The following is a 21,451-nucleotide window of genomic DNA, read 5'->3' as shown; positions in this document are numbered from 1 at the left end:
CCCATTGTATGTATTAGGGTAGAGTTGAAGAAAATTTTCAAAGAACTGGGAAATCTGAGCCTAGGGACATCTGAAGGGTAAAGGACTTTAAAATGTTTTTTGCTTCCTTTCTCCTTTGTTTAGCAAGTATTCTGCATAAACGTTTTCTGAAGGAGGAATAGCTTTGATTATATAATGGACCCCTTCTATTCTTGTTATAAGCTTTCATGATAAAAAATTTCCTCCCTTCTCTTTATCATTTTCCCTTACTCAGTGATAAGAATTTGGCAGCCTTCTTGCTTGGTTCTAGTCTTCTGTGATTAGGGTGTACATACAGACTAGGAAGCTGCATATTTTCTTTATTTGACTGCTGAAAAAACTGGAATGGCTTAAAGCAATAAAACAACCTGTGTATAGACCATGGAATCTCTAAGAAGAAAAGACCACTAAACAGGCAAACAGCAGAAGATGCCTCTGTTGCCTTTTCTGTCACTGACTTAGGCTGTTCAGTATATAATGGTTATGGTAATGGGATAAGAGGACTGGGCTTGGGGAGATGAAATTAGAGAAGGTTTTACAACAATGAACTGGGACTCATTCATGAAACTTTTATTCTCTGAAGCAGGCTTGTGAGGGGGCTAGCCTGTTCCAAGGATGTAGGCCAGGGAGAGTCTGCCAGTTGGCTTAGTCTCTGTCCCCTCTGTGTTGCTCCAGATACCAAAAGCCACAGCCATGTTCTGATGCTGGTGACAAGGATGGTTTCTAAGCCATAGGAGGAAATGATTCTAAGATAAAAGCTAATGTTCAATATTCACTAGCAAGCTATAAAAAAGTACCTCAGGCTGGGCACGGTGCCTCACACCTGTAATCCCAGCACTTTGGGAGGCCGAGGTGGGCAGATCATGAGTTCAGGAGTTTAAGACCAGTCTGACCAACATGGTGAAACCCTGTCTCTACTAAAAATTCAAAAATTAGCCAGGTGTGGTGGCACATGCCTGTAATCCCAGCTACTCAGGAGGCTGAGTCAGGAGAATCTCTTGAACCCAGGAGGCAGAGGTTGCAGTGAGCAGAGATCGTACCACTGCACTCCAGCTTGGACAACAGAGGGAGACTCCATCTCAAAAAAAAAAAAAAAAAAAAAAAGTACCTCCCAGCAGTGCAAGACAGACAGGAAGGCTTTGGAAATCACCCAAACAGGGAACTCAGGTGTGTAGGCAGAAGGCCGAGGCAATGAAGGGGAGAAGTCTGCTCTGTAGATATGCAGTGCAACAGAAGTCACAGTGGGGAAATGTAGGGTACTTCCCAAGGCCACAGTAGATTTGGTTGGAGTCAGAGACAATAATGGACTGGAGGGGAGGGACTGGGGAATCTGTGCCAGGAATGGGCTGGGCTCCTGTGGCTGGACAGGGCTTTCTAGCCTATGAAATGTTTTCAAGAGTCTTCACCTAAATGTTCAGCATTGCCTTTCACGCCTACGTAGTACTTAACAATCTGACATGTACAAACTTGTGAGTTCCCACATCCTCACACACGTTTTGTCCTAGACACATTAAAGGATAAAGATGGCAGCCTGTGAACTGAGATAGCTGGTGACTTAGGCTGAGGTGATGTGAAGGAGAGAAGCAAAGATTCTGGCTTGAGGGTTAGGGCCCTGAGTTCTTTATGATGGTGGGAGTAAAGGAAGGAGCCTGAAAGAGATTAAGTGGCCCCCATGATAAACACTAGAGACTGTCAATGCAGCCTACCCTGAGGGGTCTGCTCCAAGGTGGAGTCTTCTGAGGCTTTACGTTTGAGGTGGCTAGGGTTTTTTATGTAGTAATTAATGATTTTCTCCACCCTATTCCTACAGGTAGACTCTACATTGAACTTCCAGTTCCATACTGCTAGACTGTCGTGGGGTTTGTGGTGGGTGAAGCAATGATGGTATCTGTTAGTTTTGGGACATAATCACAGCTTCTGGACATGGCACTTGAGGAGTACCCATGAAAACCATCCAGATTCAAAGACTCAAAAATCAAAGGGCCCTCAGAGTTGCCCCATTCAATCTCTCAGCCAGGGAAATGTTCCCCGACAGCAAGGAGACTAACTCACCATCCAACTTCACACTCCATGTCATGTGGAAGCCATTGGTCATCAGGTAAAAGTTCTTCACATCTTCAGGCATCACACAGTTATTCTTCTAGAATCATAAAGCAGCTAAGTGTCAGGTCAGGGCTGGGAAAGAGGGTACAGGGCTATACCTCAAGGCATTGGAGACATGTTTACCATGTTATAGGCCCCTGAAATAGGAAGGCTCTGATAGTTAACTACAAAACTCTATTAGAGAGGCACTGGGGTCTTGCAAGCAGAGTTCCAGTTTGCCTTTTTTTTTCTTCAGCAGCTAAAGCAAACCAGGTATCTGCTCTGCCATGATTATGCCTCAATGGGCAGCCGCCTGGCAACGGAGCTCAAAGGGATCAAGCTGAAGAGGAGACAGGGGAACATGGTGAGAGGGGAAGTCCTAGGTAAAGTCTGACAATGTTCAAGCAAAGCAATCAATGCCATATATTTCAGACCCATGCTCATATATTATTTTCTGAAACAAATTATTGGACAAATAAGAGCATCTTAAAAGTGAAGAGTATATCATTCCCAGAAAACTTAGGCAATGTCTAAGTTCTGACAGCTCTTAGAAGGTAACCATATATACTCAAATATTTCACATATCCATGGATACAAAATCATCCAAAACTGTTAGATAAGAAATCATCCAAACTGTTGGCGGAGAGCACAAAGAAGGAGCTTAGTATCCTTTCAGGAGATACCAGGAACAAGCCCTATATTCTAAGTAACTCACATCTGTGTGTGTGTATGACCAGTCTTCCCTAGCCAACTCAAATCCCTGGAGTGTGCAAAGGATGAGTTCTCCAATTCATTTCCTAGGCCCCATAGAGTGACTTCTTGATGTAGTTATAGAGGCAAAGAGGCAACATGTTAATAACTATCCAAGCTTGTGGCTTACCGGACCCTCCTGAGATGTGATACTGACAACTGCTTATGTCAGGACTGCATTAGGTCATCCTGTCAGTCAGTTCTAGGTACCCAACGCGTGGGAAAGCATCATGTAGAAGGATGATCTGAGTTCACTTCCCAACTCTGCCAGTAGCTGAGTGACCTTGAACATGTCACTCTGTGAATCTATATTCCAGAATAAACTTTAAGACTTAATATACAGAACACTGGCAGTACGAGGGGGTGTGAGTTTGACAGGAAGAGAGGAGACTAGGAAATTATTATTATTCACAGCCACAGCATCTTCAGGAACTATAGATAAAGAGAAACCTTCAAGCTTGCCAGAGATTTTAAGCAGTGTTTTTAGATTATTAAATGGACAACAGCTGTCATTTTAATGAAACATGTTTTAAATTTCCTTTATTTATGAACTGAAATGTATGTTCTGATCAAGTTTTGTTTTTTCTGTGTCCACTATTTAGTACCCAGTCTCACAGATGTGAAATTTAAGAGACTCTCAGACTCCTTGGACTAATTTGTTTTCCTACTATTTGGAGTTAGGGGCTTGCTCCTATTGCCTCCTGTGTGGCCACATTATCTGTGCTTTCAGAAGAAAAAATGCACTTGCAGAATGCCTTTCTCCCACCCCTAAAACCCTGGTACAGGAAGCCTACAGTTACCAGTGTTCTGACGAGGTCCTTGCTCCTCTTTTCACTCCAAAAGGCCAGCATCCCTCTGACATTTTGATCACTAGTGCCATCTAGTGGTGAAGACGAGGAGACTACTGTCTGTCAGCCTTTCTTAATGGGGATTCCATGAGATCCAGGCTGAGGGCTGGTGGACTATTTGGCATTGTTCATATGTAAGTCATGCTGAATAATTTCAGTAATAGTAATTATAACATCTGTTATGGTATTTATTTCACCAAGAAAGAGATTTTGGTATTATTTTATACCAGTAATTTTTACAATTATTCAAAATTCATACAAATAGAAAAAAATCTGTGAAATCCAATATTTAATACATATTTCACATACTAATATACATAAAAATTTTCAAGTAAACCAACTTCATGAAAAACATCAATCCCTCACTGTCATTCTAATTTAAATGACTAGCGGCCTTGGCTCTGCTGCTCTTTGCTGCAGACCCTTCTGCCCCAAGCACTCCTGGGGCAGTTGCTGGGTCTGCAGTGCTCCAGCCTTCCTACTACATGTAGCTCTTCCGAGTGGGGCAAATCCAGGAAGAAAGGTTCACAACCAAAACTTAAATGACCACATACCTGCTTCAGCCCCTTCAGGATGGAGAGAAACGTAAACAACCTCTCCTAATTTTAACATATTTCACCTTTTTTTTTTTCTGGCCAGTGACTCAGTTACTGCCGTTTTAAAATTTCTCTTCTAACCAACCTGAAAAGAGTTTGCTTTTCCACAGGGGGCAATCTGCCCAAATCAGAGGGCTTCTTCCTGCACAGGTTCATGCTCAGTCTATATTTTGGGGGCTGTAATAGGAGGGTGGGGAGGAGGAAGATTGGCAGAAAGTAAATGGACAAGGGTATTATCAGGATTGGAGGGAGGGTCTGGGGAGAAAGCCAACAAGGAAGAATAACACCAACTGGTGTCTGAAATAACAGCTGATTGCATCAAGATGGTATCTGCGATCTCTAGCCCAATGGTGATTCTGTCACATAGTTCCTAATTTTTAATCTTTCCTTCTTCTCCTGAGACAATCGACAATGGTTTCTTTAAGCTACTTTAGAAAGAGTCCACCACAAGCTCTGTTACTCTTTCATTGGATGAAGGACCTGAGCCACATTTTTGTTTTGGGAGCTATCAACAAGACTCCAGAAAATCAATAGCACTGGGCCTTAAGGGAAGGGCTAGGGGCTGTCCATTGCCTTCTACTCACCTTTTCTACTCCTGGACAATCCTGCACCCCATTGTTCCCCTCACTTTTAGAGGCCACTTCCCAACTTGGGAGCAGATGCAGGATCAGGTCAGCATAGGGGCCACAGGACAGAAATCAATGTTTCTGTAGGTGCTGGTCCACGCTGAGCTGGCTCTCTGGCTGGTCTGCAGCCAGGGTCAGGTGAAGAGCTGCCCAGGACGTCCATCAAGAAGCGTGAGAACATTGCTGGAAATTGTGGCAGTGAGCACAATGGCACCTCCTGAAACTCTTCTCAGGGAGGACATTCCACAAAGTGGAGGAAAACCTGGATGAGCTGTGGAGGGATAGTGTGAGATCCCCAAGAGAATTCCCGAATATATTCTCAAACTTCCACCTTAGGAGAGGTGGAGGGCTTCGTTAACTGAACCCTTTTGTTTTGCTGAGGTTGCAGAATCTCCTGCAATTAGTGCTGGACATTAAAATGTAAACACAAGTCCAAAAGACAAGGTTTCTAAGAAAACTTTCACTGTCCTATTAAAAGGTGACAGATGTGCCTAGTAACATCCCTTACCTCTTTTTTGTTTTTTGAGCTTGGAAATGATAGCTGAGACTTTAGCAGTTATTTTGCTACTATGATATTGTGAAATTTATATTTGGTCTCTGTCCCAGATTCCTGGCATACAATTTCTAAAATCCTTGGAATCTCCAAAGTGGTATCTTTTTGTGTGCAAAAGAGTTCACAAATGACTGGCATCTCCAAGGTAGCTGCAGGATGGGGGATTATCACCAGAACAACCAAGGCAGGGAGTAGGTTGGAACTTTCAGCTCCACCCCCTAACCTCAGGGAGGGAAGAGGGGCTGAAGGGTAAGTTGATCATCAATGACCGATGGTTTAATCAATCACGTCTACATAATGAATCCTCCATAAAACGGCAAAAGACAGAGTTTGAAGAGCTTCCGGACAGCTGAGCACATGGAAGTTCCTGTAGGGTGGCATGCTCTCGGATGGCAGGGAGGTTCCCCGCCCTCCCACCACACCTTGCCCTGTGCATCTCTTCATCTGTTTCCTTTGTAATACACCTGTAAATGTTAAGTAAGTGTTCTTCTGAGTTCTGTGAGCCACTCCAGCAAATTAACTGAACCTGAGGAGGGGGTCATGGGAACCCCAATTTATAGCTGGTGGGTCAGCAGCACAGGTAAAACAACCTGGGACTTGCAGTTGGCATTGGAAGTGAGGGGCAGTCCTGTGAGACTGAGCCCTTAACCTACGGGATCTGACACTATCTCCAGGGAGACAGTGTCGGAATTGAATTGGAGGACACCCAGCTGGTATTCACTGCAGAACTGATTGCTTGTTGATGTGTTTGAGAACTCCCCCTTGCAACACACACACATTTGGTCATGGAAATTTTCTGTGTTGATTGTTGCGGAATAACAAGAGAGGAAAAACAGTGTGTGTTTCTTCTATTCAGAGGCACCATAAAGAAAAAGGACAAAAGAATTACAGAGATAACGGCTTAACATTATCAGGGCTGATGAACCAACTGCAACTGTCTACCTCAGGACTTGTTACATGAAAAGTATCAATTCCTATTTGCTTAAGCTATTGCTAGTTTATCTTTCCTTAAGTCAAACATATTCCTAATTTATATAGAGACAAATGTTGAACAGGTAAGTGTTGTGGAGCTGAAGGGGCAAAGAGAACTAGGAGGGAAGAGTCTGCGAGGAAGGAAAGAATCAGAGTTGTGCTTCTGCATCCAAGGGAGGAGAGGCTAGCAGAGAAGGGACTGGCTAACTGGGAGGCATGCAGGAGTGATACCAAGTGAGATGAAGTCAGTCTTTAGCCGTGGAGAGGTCCTAGTGATTTTGACAGAATGGTATCCAAGAATGGTGGTGGCTAAAGAGAGGCTGTGGCAGGATGAATAGCTGAGAAATGAAGGAAGGATGATAATTCGTAAACTATGGCCACTGGATCTACCCTGTCACCTGTTTTTGTAAAAATGTTTCATTTGAACACAGTCACACCCATGCATATCAGTACTGTTGATGGCTGCTTTCACAGCTACAATGGCAGAAATGAGTAGTTGTGACAGAGACTGTAACACCAGAGCATAAACTATCTGGTCCTCTAAAGAAAACATTTCCCAACCCCTGGTGTAGACAATTTTTCTACACACTTGGCATGAAAAGGAACAAATAGCTAAATAGCTAGAAGGAGACATACGTTGAAGGTTTTTTGTTTTTAATTTTAAAGAGATGGGACGCCCCTATGGGGAAGCTGCCAGCAGAAAGAAGTGAAGTGCTAGAGAGAAGGGTTGACTGGTGGAGAACATAGAGAATCTCCCAGGCAGAGTAAGAGCATGAGGTGAGGGGGTCACTAGTGACATGGTGTCGCAGGGTGATTTCTTCTACTGGAAATGCTTATCACAAATTCACAGTGGGGCATGTAAGGAACAGCTCTTCAAGAAGGTTCAGAACCCACTCTGTAGACTGTAGAAAAACTGAGCCTGAAAAAAAGGAGATATTCTGCTAAATCGTTTGGTTTCTGTGGACCATGGTTTCACTATCAGTAAACTGAATTTTTATCTGGGGATTGGAGGGTGTAACCCATCAAGAATTGTAAAGCCATCTGCAACTATGAAATGTCACTGAAATGCTTAATAATAACAGAACTCTCCTGGCATCAGGATGCCATTAGAACTAAGAGGCAGATGCTTTCCTGGTGCTTGAAAGATGAAAAGCTCAGTGTAGGCACTGGGCTTTACTATGGACCATCATGACAAAAGGCAGGTAGCAGGCACAATGAACATGAATCATACAGCTGTACAGAGGCAGGCAAACTGAAACTGTGTATTTAAGAAGAAAAAATGGTGAAATATATAAAAATGGAAAAAGGTTGTTCATATTTCCCTCCAACCTCAGGGGACTACAGCAGGTATATGATCATTTAGGTTTCAGTTGTCAACTTTTCTTCCTGGATTTGTAGTACAGAATCAGGAAAGACTAGATTACAGCTGGAAGAGTCCTTCAATAACACTGATTTCATGATTTCAAATTACTTATTTCATACATGATGAACATGAGTTCCAGAGAAGTTACATGACTTAGCCAAGGGTCCAGAGCTGGCATAAGACTTCTACTCTAGTCTGTTTTTCCCACATCAAAATGCTTCCATATCCTTACTAGTATAATGTATCTGTGAGCTTCCCACAGAGCTATATTTGCCCAAAGGGGCAGAGGGCCCCTTCTCAGGGGGCTTTATCTGAATGTATTTATGCAGCTGTGGTTACCAGGTACACCAGAGGGAGGTTGGGCTCTAAATGAGGTGTCTCCAAGGAGATGGGTCTCTAGGGTCAGTTCTCTAGAGAAGCAAGAATTATCAGCCCCTTGGGATCCTCCTGCTTCTCTGGTACAAGCACTTCTGGAAGCAGGCACACAGCAGGGGTGGCTTATCAAGCCTGCTCCTGTGGCAACATGCTCTTTAGTAACCTCTAGGGTGAGAAAGTGAGACAAGGGAGTTTCAGAGCAGTCCAAAACTTCTACCCTCCACTGCTTAGGAGACAAAAGTAGGTAAGAAAATAGCACATCGAGTATTGCCCCATTTTGAATGAAAAAATTATACAAAAACTTGTTTTAAACTTTTGGGGTTATGAGTCCCTTTGAGAATCTGAAAAAGCCTTTTCCCCCTACCTCCCCCAAAAAACATATCTGACATACATTTCAAGGAGTCCATGGACCACTTCCCATTCATGGACTTGTAAGGTATCCCATTGCCTACCCTCCACCCACACACATAACCAAAAATACACCAACTGTGGTTATGTCTAGGTAGTAAAATCCTAGAAGACCTTTTTTAAATTCTTTTTTTTTTTTTTTGTATTTTCAATACACCTTTTTGACTGTTTTGTTTAGCATAATCAGAAAAAAATAGTGTTACATAAAAACTGAATCTTGAAACAAAAGTACATACCCCAAAGGCTATCTTCCAAGCATCCCACAGGCCTTTACAAGCCCAGACATGCCGAACTCAGGTGAAAGAAACGTTTTTACATTATTGATCCTAATACTGTATCTTATTTTTAAAATTTTTATTACTTATTTATTTTTTAAGAGACAGGGGTTGAGGAGTTGTCTCATTATGTTGCCCAGGCTGTTCTTGAACTCCTGGCCTCAAGCAATCCTCCCACCTTGGCCTCCCAAGTAGCTGGGACTGCAGGTGTGCACCACCACACCTAGCTTGTGTATTAGATTTGGCATATTTGAACTTAGATCTGAGATACTTTAACTAAAGAACTCAAAGGAAAATTCCAAATCTATAAATCTGATAATTTTAGGTACCTTCACAGGTATTCTCCCAACTGAATATGTCTGAAGAAAATGTTCCATTAACTGTCTCAGTTAGTTAAAAATCTCTTTCTTTCATGCTTACCCCTTAATCCTTTTAGACCTCTGATGGCTATTTATCTAGCACTACAACTGCATTTCCCTAAGTGTCAGTCTAAGCTAAAAGGGAACTCAATAAAGTTGCATTGTCCAGGAGGCAGATTAGACCCCAAGAGATCCCCTGCAGACTCTATCCCTGAAACACAGCTATGGAAGGCAGCTCCAAATGAAGAAACTACAGTATAAGTAAAACTGGGACAAATGGGTAATGCCTTCTCAAAGAGTTCTAAGGACTGTATGGTACAAGACACAAGGAAGAATATGCCTCAGAAATCACTTTATTCCAAAGAAACTTAATAGTGTTCCACCCTAGACAAGGCATTCCTGTGCTCTCATCTTCCAATGCAGGTCCTCAGCAGACACGAAAACACCAGGATCTGACTCTCACAAAAGAGCCCTGAGGCAGTTCTTTTTTTTTTTTTTTTGAGACAGAGTCTTGCTCTGTCACCCAGGCTGGAGTACAGTGGCGCAATCTCAGCTCACTACAACCTCTGCCTCTCGGGTTCAAGCGATTCTTCTGCCTCAACCTCCTAAGTAGCTAGGACTATAGGCGCGCACCACCACACCTGGCTAATTTTTGTATTTTTAGTAGAGACGGGGTTTCACCATATTGGCCAGGCTGGTCTCGAACTCCTGACCTCGTGATCTGCCTGCCTCAGCTTCCCAAAGTGCTGGGATTACAGGCGTGAGCCACCGCGCCGGCCTGGCAGTTCTACTAATACCTAAAGGGCTGACTTAAGCCCAAAAAGAATCAAGAGGAATGTCCTCCATCATATCTTTTCTCTTACTGTTATTTATAACAAACAAAACAACGTCAATGAGGCCACAATGGCATAGTCAGAGAAGTACCAGGAACAGGTGTTGACAGGATCAGCCAATAAGAGTTTCATAGACACTGTTCTGGAATTCCCTTTTCCTATGATGGGCTGTGAGTGGAAATGGAGGTGGGGGCTGAACGAGAAGAGTTGGGATGCTGCTGAGCTGAGGTCCTGGATCAACTCCCAGTTACTGAGCTGCCAGAAAAGCTGCTGCTGGCTCAGCCCAGGGAGGGGAGTCAGGCTGGTAGGACTGCTTGCCTGCTGAGGGCAAGACTCCCATGGTGTTGTCCTCTGTCAGAGGGGCAGCCTGGCAGAGCAGAAAGGACATGTTCTTAGAGGCAGGCAACTGTAAGTTCAAATTCAGGCTCTGCCACTTGGTCACTATGTGACTCGGAACAAATCAATCTTTCTTTCTCTCTCTCTCTCTCTCTTTCTCCTCTCTCTTTCTCTCTCTTTCTTTCTTAAAAGAAACAAGGTCTCTCTCTTTCTTTCTTTCTTTCTTAAAAGAAACAAGGTCTTGCCCTGTTGCTCAGGCTAGAGTGCAGTGCTGTGATCATAGCTCACTGTAGCCTCAACCTCCTGGGGTCACAGGATCCTCCCACCTTGGCCTCCCCAGTAGCTGGGAGTAAAGGTGTGTGCTACCATACCTGGCTAATTAACATTATTGTTTTGTAGAGTTGGAGTCTTGCCATGTTGTCCAGGCTTGTCTTGAACTCCTGGCCTCAAGCAATCCTCTGCCCTGGCCTTCCAAAACACTGGGATTACACGCGTAAGCCACTGTGCCAGCCAAATTCTTTAAACTCTTTCAGCCTCAGTTTCTTCATCTATAAAATGGAGACACCAATACCCACCTTGCAGGGTTATTATTTATTTAGTATGGAATGACTTATGGGGTAAGTGTTAGCAGGTACTTATTAAATGGTAGGGCAATTTGTTGCCACTTGCCCCAGTCAAATCCATTTGTTACTCTACAGCCACAGTGGTCTTTCCAAAGTATAAATCTAACTTCATAGTTCCCTACTTAAAACATTTCAATGACTCCCCTTTGCTTCTAAGATAAAGAGCAAACTGCTGAAAACCTATGAAGCCCCAGATTTCCTGGTCTTTGGTGAGCTCTCTCTCCCTTGCTCTCCTGTGCTCCTTCTTCGTGATCTCAGAACAATGTAATCCTTCCCATCTTGAAGCCTTCATAGAGGTTGAAAGTCTCATCTTCCTAGATCCCATATACCTGGTTAACAACTTCTTATTGCTTCTTTGGGAAAACTTTTCTCAACCTCTAGACTAGAGCAGGTCTCCAGGCAATGCTCCCTTTGCCTCTTTCACAGTACTCAGGCCAGTTTGTAATTACATTCATAACAATCCATACTATGTCTTAGGCAGTAAGATCAAGAGGTAAAAACAGTGCCTTTTAAAAAAATTACCATTTAATCCCCAGAGCTCAATACCAAGCACGATGTCTGGCCCATTGTAGAAGCTTAAAACTTTTATTGAATAAAGAATTGAAGTTCAGAGGAAAATTGGAAAGCATTAGCCTTCAATCTGCTTAGTAGTTATGTGCAACACTTAACCATGTTCTGGACAGCATGACACTGATTAATACATATCCTTTTCTTTCCTTAATTGATTTTTAGCTTTGTTGTATACAACTTTGAATGTCCAGTGCTTCTATAGGAGAGTGGGGCTCAGGGGAGACACTCCATGCTGGGTAAGTGGCATAGAACAAAAGGAACTGTTAAGTGGGCTGGACAGGAACATAGAAAAGGTAAACTCTACCTTGAAAGCAGCTGTGGTCTGAGATAAGTATTTTTCCTCCCCTAATCTTTCCTTCTCAGGGACATTTACATTGACCTCTCTTTGTTGGGAGGTAAAGACTTCACATGGCAACACTTACTTGTTCCCAGGAAGAAATCATATGACGTTCAGCAGGAGGCTTTTCTATGATGGTCACCTCTGTCACACCTGGGGAAGATTCTGGAGGAGAAAAAAGAGTCTGTAGAGTCGCAACTGGTCCACTGTCATACATTTCTATGTTAGATGTTGACTAACTATTGATGACTGCTCTAAGAACACCGAATCCTTCTCATAAACACTTATTACCTCTGTGATCAAAGCGGAGAACTGGTTGGCCTCTGAAAGGCATGGTCCCATGCCTTTCTATCAATGTAGTCTACCTGATAGAAAGGATATGCACAGACTGTGCTCTATACTGTCATTGCTCAGTCATTAATCTTATTGAACAAAAAACAGAGATTGTAGATTCCTAGTGATTTCACACTGAAATTCTCAGTGAGCTAAATCTATATATTCAGGATAAAGTGAAAAGAAATGGAGAATAGCAACCCATTAACTTTTATAAGACATAAAACTTGCTTATTAACTTTTCTTCTAAATAAAACTCATCTTGGACATAACCTTCTACTCTATGAGGTCTAGGATTTCAAAGCTGGGTTAACAAAAAAAATAGATTCTATCCAAAAATATACTAAGACAAAAAGTAAGTCATATTTCTAAATCCTTGAAGTAGGAAAAGGTCTCCAAATAATCTGGTCTGCTTCTCTTTGTAGAGCTGTGTTCTATCATTCACTCTGAGGGAGAGCAGAAGCCACCTGGGAATACTACAGAGTTCAATACCTCCAACAACATTCTCCATTTGTCTGTGGCCATGCAGACTCAAGATTCTGAAATCCTTAATCCAAGACTTAAAATTTGTCATAAAAGCTGTTATGACTTGAATTCTGTCCCCACCTGCACAAAAAAAGATATCGAAGTCCTAACCCCCAGTACCTCAGAATATGACCTTATTTGGAAATAAAGTTACTGCAGACATGATTAGTTTAGATGAGGTCATAGTGAAGTAGAGTAGACCCCTAATCCAGTCATTGGTGCCCTCATAAGCAGAACAACATGTAGCTAGGTGTGGCAGTGCATACATGTACTCCCAGCTACTTGGGAGGCTGACACAGGAAGGTAGCTTGAGTTTTTAAAATCTCTAGGACTATGACAGAGACTTCTAATCATTTTATGTGGTTCACTGATCCTATAATTAAGCCAGTGCCCTTTTCATGCATATAAAATTTCCTCCAAGTTGCCAGAAACTCAAATCTTGGGATGCAGCAATAGCCCAATATAGGAACTAAGAATTCTAGACTCTACCTATTCTAGTCTTGCTTTATACATTTACTAGTTGACCTTAGATGGGTCTTCACTTCCCTTCACCTTCAGCAAGTTACAAGAGACCTTAGGTTTGAAAGAGGACACATACAATTATTTACTGTTTATAACAGGCCTACATGGAAGGCTTATAGGTTCAGACAAAACTACTGTGATGCTACTGCAGATGGGGTCATATCATACTTAAGCTTGGAATACTCTCATGATAAGGTAATTGGCCAACATATTGACTTTAATAAATTTCAGATAATAAGTTGCTTAGGAAGTATCCATTGTAGAGACTCCTATATCCAATATAGTACTTCAGAATTGGTGAGGAGAAGGTATTGGGGATATGGAAGAGAAGGGCATGCAGTAAATTACGTTTGTATAATGCTCTGTTACAGGAAATTGGCATAAATTATCCCATTTAATCTTTCAACAATCTTGTGAAGCAGGTATCCTTACCCTCATTTTAAAAGATAAGGAAACTGAGGTTCAAGGGTTTGAAATAATTCATAAAATGAAATATCTGACCAAAGTTGTGGACACCAAGCCTAATGCTGTTTTTATCATGTTGTCTTAGTAGCCTATCATTTTGGTGAGATAACTAAAAACATTTGCGGATGTATTGGAAAGCAACAGAAATTGTACATTGTCCTTGGCCTATCAAGATGCCATATATGAGAAGCAATATCTGAATAGGCATAGCCATTCTCCCTGTCCTGCCTTTGTGACCAATGACAAGCATTTGTCAGCCGCCTGGCTGGAATAACCTGCATGGCAAGAGTAAGAGATATGAAACTCAGATCTTAAGACTCAGCACAGTCCACTCTAAGTAACTGTGTGATATGCCGTGGATTAAAACTCTCTGTGGTAGCTTACTCCAAAGGTGGGTGCTATCAATTCCTTCCTTCCCTGCATGCCCATAGCACTTCTCATTGACAAGTGAGTCTATTTCTCCAACTTCTTGAGTTTGGAGTTGGCCTGAGAGTGCCTTGCCCTATAAAATATGGTGAAGAAATGGTGGGCCAGTTTTGGACTTAAAATTTAAGAGAACTGGCAGTTTCCCTTTGCCTTTCTTTGATTCCTGAGCCATCACATACTAAATCCAAGCTACTCTACTGGAGACAGAGGGCATACTGAGAAGTACTGAGCGGGGCAGACATTCGAGTGCAGAAGCCATTTGATGATTCCAGTCCCAGCTGCTATCTAACTGTGACCACTTGAGAGACCCCAAATGAGAACTACCCCAGCTGGTTCAGTCAATCCACAGAGCTGGCAGAGATAGTTAATTGTTGTTTCAAGCAAACTATGTTTTGGGATGACTTGTTATTCAGTTATTGATAACGAATATATTTTCCAGTGAAAAACAGTCTCTCTGAGGTATTTAATGAGGACCTGCTATGTCCTAAGCTTTGGGAAATTACTACCAGAGATTAGGAATTTAAGTAGGAGATACTGTTTGAAGAAACTTATTGCTTAGTTAGATAAATAAGGCAAACATGAAACAAAAGTGAAAACTCAAGATAATATGTAATTATGTGTTAAACTAGGTGATACTGACTGTCAGGGCCACAGGAGTTGAAGGCAGAGGGAGGTTGACAAAGACTGAACAAGTGATAGAAAACATCAGAAACTGCACACAGCTGATCTGGGCCTTGAAGGATGATGTGGCAGTTACTGCAGACCGGCTCAATTAACACCTCCTCCTGTTCCCCGCTGGCGTGCTTTCCTTTATTTTAGACTGGTTAGCTAAAGACCTCATTTCCTAGATTCCATTGCAGTTAGACTCCCTCTGGTGACTGGGATGCCTGCATGGAAACATACACTCATAAAGCCTGGAAGAAGGGAATCAGTAGATGAGGAAGAGAAAAAATGGGGAGATCAGGTCTTCTTGCAAGCACAGTTTCACAGGTGTTTTGGTCTCAGAGGCCCGGAAGTTGTAGCGGTGGCTGCGGCAGCAAAAGCAGTAACAGTTTTTGATTCTGCAGCTATCCTTCTGGGAGTCTGAAATTTTGAGAGCTGTGGCTGGTTGTTTTGCCAATGTGAACAGCATTCAATAAACCCCTGGAAGTTGAGGCTTAAACAGGCTTTCCAGGGAAGAAACACTGCATATATATTGTTGAATTTCACTATTTAAGAAGTGTATTCTATGTGACCACTGACAAGATGGAACACTTCAGAAGATTGTGCATGGATTCCTCTAGATTCTACCTATGTATTTTCCTCCTGCTAATCAATGTTATAAATTATACTTGGGATTAAAACTGTTTCTGAGTCCTGTGAGTCTTTGCAGTGGATCTGGTGGATCTAGATGTGTGGGTGGTTGTGGGATCCCAGAAACATGCATCCATCTTTTTATATTTAACATTTCTGATTGAGTTTGATTTAGGTATGTTTTTGAAAACAGCAAATAACTGGGTTTTGTGAGTCAGGTTTAAGTCTTTTTCTATTAGTAGGTGACATAAACCTATATGTACATACTTAAGAGACAGGGTCTTGCTGTCACCTAGGCTGGAGTGCTGTGATGTAATCATAGCTCACTTCAGCCTCGAACTTCTGGACTCAAGTGATCCTCCCATCTTAGCCTCCCAAGTAGCTGGGACTACAGGTGCACACCACCACACTGGGCTAATTTTAAATTTCTTTTTTTTTTTTTTTTGTAGAGACAGGGGTCTCACTATGTTGCCCAGGCTTGTCTTGAACTCCTGGTCTCAAGTGATCTTCCCACCTTGGCCTCCTAAAGCACTGTGATTACAAGCATAAGCTGCCATGTCCAGCCATGACCATTTATATTTATTGTTATGACATATATGTTTGGTCTAAACTCTATCATAATAGTTCATAATTATGTGTGCTGTATTACACTTGTGTTTCTTTTTGACGTGCGTATCATTTGCTCTTTTCTTTCAAACATTTAGGGGAACGTTTTCTATTGCTGAGTAATAAATTACCACGAATTAGCAGCTTTAAACACCCTTTTATTAAGTCATGCTTCTGTAGCTCACAAGTCTGGCATGGCATGACTGGATTCTCTGCTTAGGCTGAAATCACTGGTCTTTCTTTACACCAGGTGTGCTGACAGGTATTTTAACTGTTCTATTTTCATCTGGATCTTGGGGTCATCTTGGAAACTCATTTCTGTTATTGACAGAATTCAATTCCTTTTGGTTGCAGGACTGAAGTTTCTATTTCCTTGCTTGTTGTCAGCTGGGGCCACTCTCGGCTTGCAGAGGCCACCTGTATTTCTTGTTAAAAGGTCCCATCCATCTTCAAGTCAGCAACAGCCTAACGAATTCTTTTCCTGCCTCAAATCTCTTTGACTTCCCTGTTAACAGCTTGTTTTAAAGTGCTTATGTAATTAGATCGGGCCTACCTGGATAATCTTGCTTTTGCCATTTAATGTAACATAATTGAGGTGTGGTGTCTCATCATCTTCACAGTCCTGTGGATTAGAGTAGGAATTCTAATAGTACCGTGTTTAGAATTCCTTTTTAAAAATAGCTTTACTGAGACATAATTCGCATACTATAATTCACCCTTATAAAGTGACTTTTATATTCAGAGTTATGCATCCTTTCCCCCAAAAGAAACCCATACCTATTATATTAGCAGTCCCTTTTCCTACCAGCCTCTGGCAACCACTAATCTACTTTCAGTTTCTATAGATTGGTCTACTCTGGACATTTCATATAAATGGAATCATACACGTGGCTTTTGCAACTGGCTTCTCTCACTTTGATTTCAAGATCATCCATGTTGCAGGATCAGTACTTCATTCCTTTTTATGGATAATTTTTTTGTTGTTATATGGATATATCACATTTTATATATCATCAATTGATGGACGTTGAGTTGTTTTCACTTTTGACAATTATGAATAATGCAGCTATGAACATTTATATGCAAGTGTTTTCATGTAAATATCTTTTCATTTCTCTTGGAGAAATGAAATCCAGAAAAGGAATCCAAAAGTGGAATTGCTGGGACATATGGTAACTCTAATCTTTTGAGGAAGTACCAGACTAGTTTTCAAAGCTGCTGTAACATTTTACATTTTACATCCCCACCAGCAGTGTATGATATCTCCATACTCTCACCAACAATTGCTGTATCTGTCTTTTTGACTACAACGATCTTAGTGGGTGTGAAGTGAAATCTCATTATGGTTTTGATTTGTATTTCCCTAATGGGCTAATGGTGATAATCATCTTTATGTATGCTCACTGGCCATTTGTGTATCTTTGGAGAAATGTCTACCCTGATCCTTTAAAATTGAATTATTTGTCTTTCATTGAGTTGTAAGAGTTCTTTGCAGATCTGTAAGTCCCTTTTCATATATATGATTTACAAATATCCTCTCCTATTTTTTTGGATTGTTTTGTCACTGTCTTGACTGTATCCTTAAAAGCACATTTTAAATTTTGATTAAGCCCAATTTATCTATTTTTCTTTTGTCGCTTATGCTTTTGTAACCTAAGGCCTGTTTTCTTCCAAGAGTCTTATGGTTTTGGCTGTTACATGTAGGTCTAAGATACTTTTGGAGTTAATTTTTGTATATCATTTGAGGTAGAGGTCCAATTTCATTACTTTACATGTGGAAATCTAGAACCATTTGTTGAAAAACTATTTTTTCCCATTGAGAAGTCTTAACATACTTGTCAAAAATCAATGAATCAGGCTGAGTGCAGTGGCTCACACCTGTAATCCTAGCACTTTGGGAGGCCACGGCAGGTGGATCATGAGGTTAGGAGATAGAGACCATCCTAGCTAACATGGTGAAACCCCGTCTCTACTAAAAATACAAAAAATTCGCCGGGCATGGTGGCAGGCACCTGGAGTCCCAGCTGCTCAGGAGGCTGAAGCAGGAGAATGGCCAGAACCCAGGAGGCAGAGTTTGCAGTAAGCCGAGATCATGCCACTGCACTCCAGCCTGGGCGACAGAGCGAGACTCCATCTCAAAAAAAAAAAAAAAAAATCAATGAATCATAAATATGATGTTTATTTTTGGACTTTCAATCTTATTTCATTGATCCAGATTTCTATTTTTATGCCACAACCACTCTGAAGACAACTGTGGCTTTAAATTTTTAAAATTGTAGTAAAATACACATAACATAAAATCCATCACTTTGGTCAATTTTAAGTGTACAGTTAAGTGGCATAAAGTACATTCACACTGTTGTACAACCATCACCAGAACTTTTCCATCATCTCAAATATAGTATAGGGAAATGTGAGTAAGAGGAACTTTTTTCCTGTTTTGGAAAGAAAAGTTTGTCTTGGCTACTCTGGGTCTCTTTCATTTCTATATTATATTTTAGGATTAAATCAGCTTTTCGATTTCTACAAAACAGACAGTTGAGATTTTGATGGGAACTGTAGATCTGAGATTTGTAGATCAATTTGGGGAGTAACAGATTTTAACAATATTAACTCTTCCAATCCATAAACATGGTATGCCTTCTCATTTATTTTGGTGTTCTTTAATTTCTTTCCACAGTCCTATGTGCTTTTCAGTACATAAGTCATGAACATCTTGTGTTAATTTATTCCTATTTTATTCTTTTTTTTTTTGAGATAGGGTCTCACTCTTGTCACTCGGGCTGGAGTGCTGTGGTGTGATCATAGTTCACTGTAGCCTCAAACTCCTGGGCTCAAGTGATCCTCCTGTCTCAGCCTCCTGAGTAGCTAGGACTAAGGCATGCACCACTACACATGGCTAATTTAAAAATATTTCATAAAGACTATGTTGCCCAGGCTGGTCTGCAAGTCCTGGTTTCAAGCAATCCTCTCACTTTGGCCTCCCAGTGTTGGGATTACAGGTGTAAGCCACTGTGCCAGCTACATTTTATTCTTTTTGATACTATTGTAAATTGAATTGTTCTCTTAGTTTTATTTTTGTATTGTTCATTGCTGGTGTATAGGGTTTTTTTTGTGGATTCCTTAGGATTTTTTATATACGAGATCATGTCATTGGCAAACATAGTTTAATTTCTTCCTTTTCAATTGGATGTCTTTATTTCATTTTCTTGACTAATGCCCTAGCTAGAAACTCCAGTACAATGTTGAAGAGAAGTGATAAAAGTGGAATTCTTGCTGTGCAGAAAAGAGTGAACATAGCAGGCCTGAGACAATAATCCTTAGAAAGGCCTGCCAATCGGGCTGCCAAAATCCTTTTGTTGTAATGAATCATAGCCATGAGTAGGACTATCTCCTGAGTCCTGTAATCCTGGCATCAAATCATTGAATCTGGTGTGATCTTGGGGAACCCTAATACAATTTTTGTTCCTGATTTTAAGGGGAAAGCTGCCAGTCTTTCACCATTACATATGACGTTAGATGTGGGTTTTTCATAGACGTCCTTTATCAGGTTGTCTAGGTCCTTTATCCTATCCTATTTCTAGTTTGTTTGTTTTTTTTTTTTTTAAATCAAGAAAGGATGTTAGATTTTGTCAAGTGCTTTTTCTTTATTAAGATGATTATGCAGTTTCTGTCTTATTCCATTAGTAAGTTGCATTATATTAATTGACTTTTTTTTTTTTTAAGTTTCTTTTTTTTTTAGTGACACAGTCTTGCTATGTTGCCCAGCTGCACTCATACTGGACTCTAGTGACCCTCCCACCGCAGCCTCCCCAGTAGCTGGAACTAAAGACATGGGCTGCCATGCCCAGCTATTAATTGATTTTCATATGTTAAAACCACGCATTCCTAAATCACACTTGGTCTTGGACTTCTTCTATTAAAAGACACACATTTTAAAAATCAACCGAACAAATACATAATTTCAAGTAGTGAAAGTGCTATAGGGATAAAAGAAAAAGCAGGGTAAGGAAAGAGAGAGCAAGAAAGATGGTGGCTATTCAAACTATATTCAGGGAAGGTTTCTCTGAAGCAATGACATTTGATCAGAGATCTGAATGACCTGAAGAAGCGAGACATTCAGAGAAAGATAATTCCAGGTGCAAAGACTAGCAAATTGCAAAAGCCTTGAAGCAGGAACCCGCTTAGTGTGTTTAAGGTACAGCTAGAAGGCCATGTGAGCAAAAGAGTGGAAATAAAGTCAGAAAGAGATGAGAGCAGATCATACAGGTACTTGCAGGTCATGGTACAGACATTTGGATTTTATTGTAATTGTGATGGGAAGACACTGAAGCATGGTTTTCAGCCTTCTTAAAAGACCTTTCTCCTCGGTTTTCTGGCTAACTCCCATATGTCTTTCAAAATCTAGCATCATCTCCTCTGTGACATGTTCTTTAACATCCCTGATAAGATCAGTCCCTTCCTCTGTGACATCTCTGAGTAACAGTAGATTACTGACCTCTCTTCACATTCCTAGGGCCCTCATTTGTTTATTTTTTCACAGAACTGTGTCTTTTTCATATTTTACCCTCACAGTCTAACATAGTGGTGAGTACTAAAGAAACGTTTGATAGGCCAAGCGCAGTGGCTCACGCCTGTAATCCCAGCACTTTGGGAGGTCGAGGCGGGTGGATCACCTGAGGTCAGGAGTTCGAGAGCAGCCTGGCCAACATGGTGGAACCCCGTCTCTACTAAAAATACAAAAAATTAGATGGGCGAGGCAGGAGAATTGCTTGAATCAGGGAGGCGCAGGTTGCAGTGAGCCGAGATCGCGCCATTGCACTCCAGCCTGGCCAACAAGAGCAAAACTCTCAAAAAACAAAAAACAAACAAACAAACAAACAAACAAATGTTCGATAAAAGAAACACTCTAAGTCATTCAGTGGTGCAAGGTGGGATTCCTTTCAGACCCGAAGTAGTTGTCGCCCTGGGAGGTCGGGCGCATCACTTTTCCCTCAGAGAAAGGGCTTGGGTCTCGGGGAGAATGCCCTGGCTGAGAATGCCTCCTAGGGGGAGATCCAACCTCCCAACCGCCAGGTGTTTGCTGTGTTCCCTTTGCACGACTTTGTACGTCCTTCCAGGGTGGGACCTTGGGTGGCGTAAGTGGAGGAACCTTCAGGCTTCCCAGTTCCGCCTCCGAACACTCCTGGCAAACACTTCCAAGGCCTAATCACAAACCCAGGTCCCCCATTTTCCTCCGTAACAACGGAAGTCACAACAACGATGTCCACTCCTGTTCAGGGGCCAGCGTCGTGCCCTCCACCCCACACCTCATCCCTCCGCTCCTCCTTCCTTCTCCTCCACACCCTCTCGGCACC

General features: G+C 41.7%; 1 protein-coding gene across 9 annotated transcripts in view; it reads right to left on the bottom strand.

Annotated features, from left to right (window-relative positions):
* Positions 1-21,451, bottom strand: part of TPGS2 (tubulin polyglutamylase complex subunit 2) — a 48,905-nt gene that overhangs the window by 27,098 nt on the left and 356 nt on the right. For 4 of the 9 annotated variants that reach the window (XM_065534302.2, XM_074022576.1, XM_005586847.5 and 1 more), the window contains exons 2-3: positions 12,010-12,089; positions 2,071-2,158 (exon numbers count right to left, since the gene is read on the bottom strand). In XM_065534302.2, coding sequence (XP_065390374.1) covers positions 2,071-2,158; positions 12,010-12,089 — 168 coding nt within the window. Of the gene's footprint in view, positions 1-2,070; positions 2,159-10,765; positions 10,943-12,009; positions 12,090-16,647; positions 16,717-21,451 lie in introns of all 9 variants that reach the window. The other 5 variants (XM_015440048.4, XM_074022575.1, XM_065534300.2 and 2 more) reach the window with 4 other exon arrangements.

This window comes from Macaca fascicularis, chromosome 18 (genome assembly GCF_037993035.2).
Source record: "Macaca fascicularis isolate 582-1 chromosome 18, T2T-MFA8v1.1".
Classification (NCBI taxonomy): Eukaryota; Metazoa; Chordata; class Mammalia; order Primates; family Cercopithecidae; genus Macaca; species Macaca fascicularis.
Note: the sequence above shows the minus strand (reverse complement) of the source record. Positions and strands in the feature narration are given on the sequence as shown.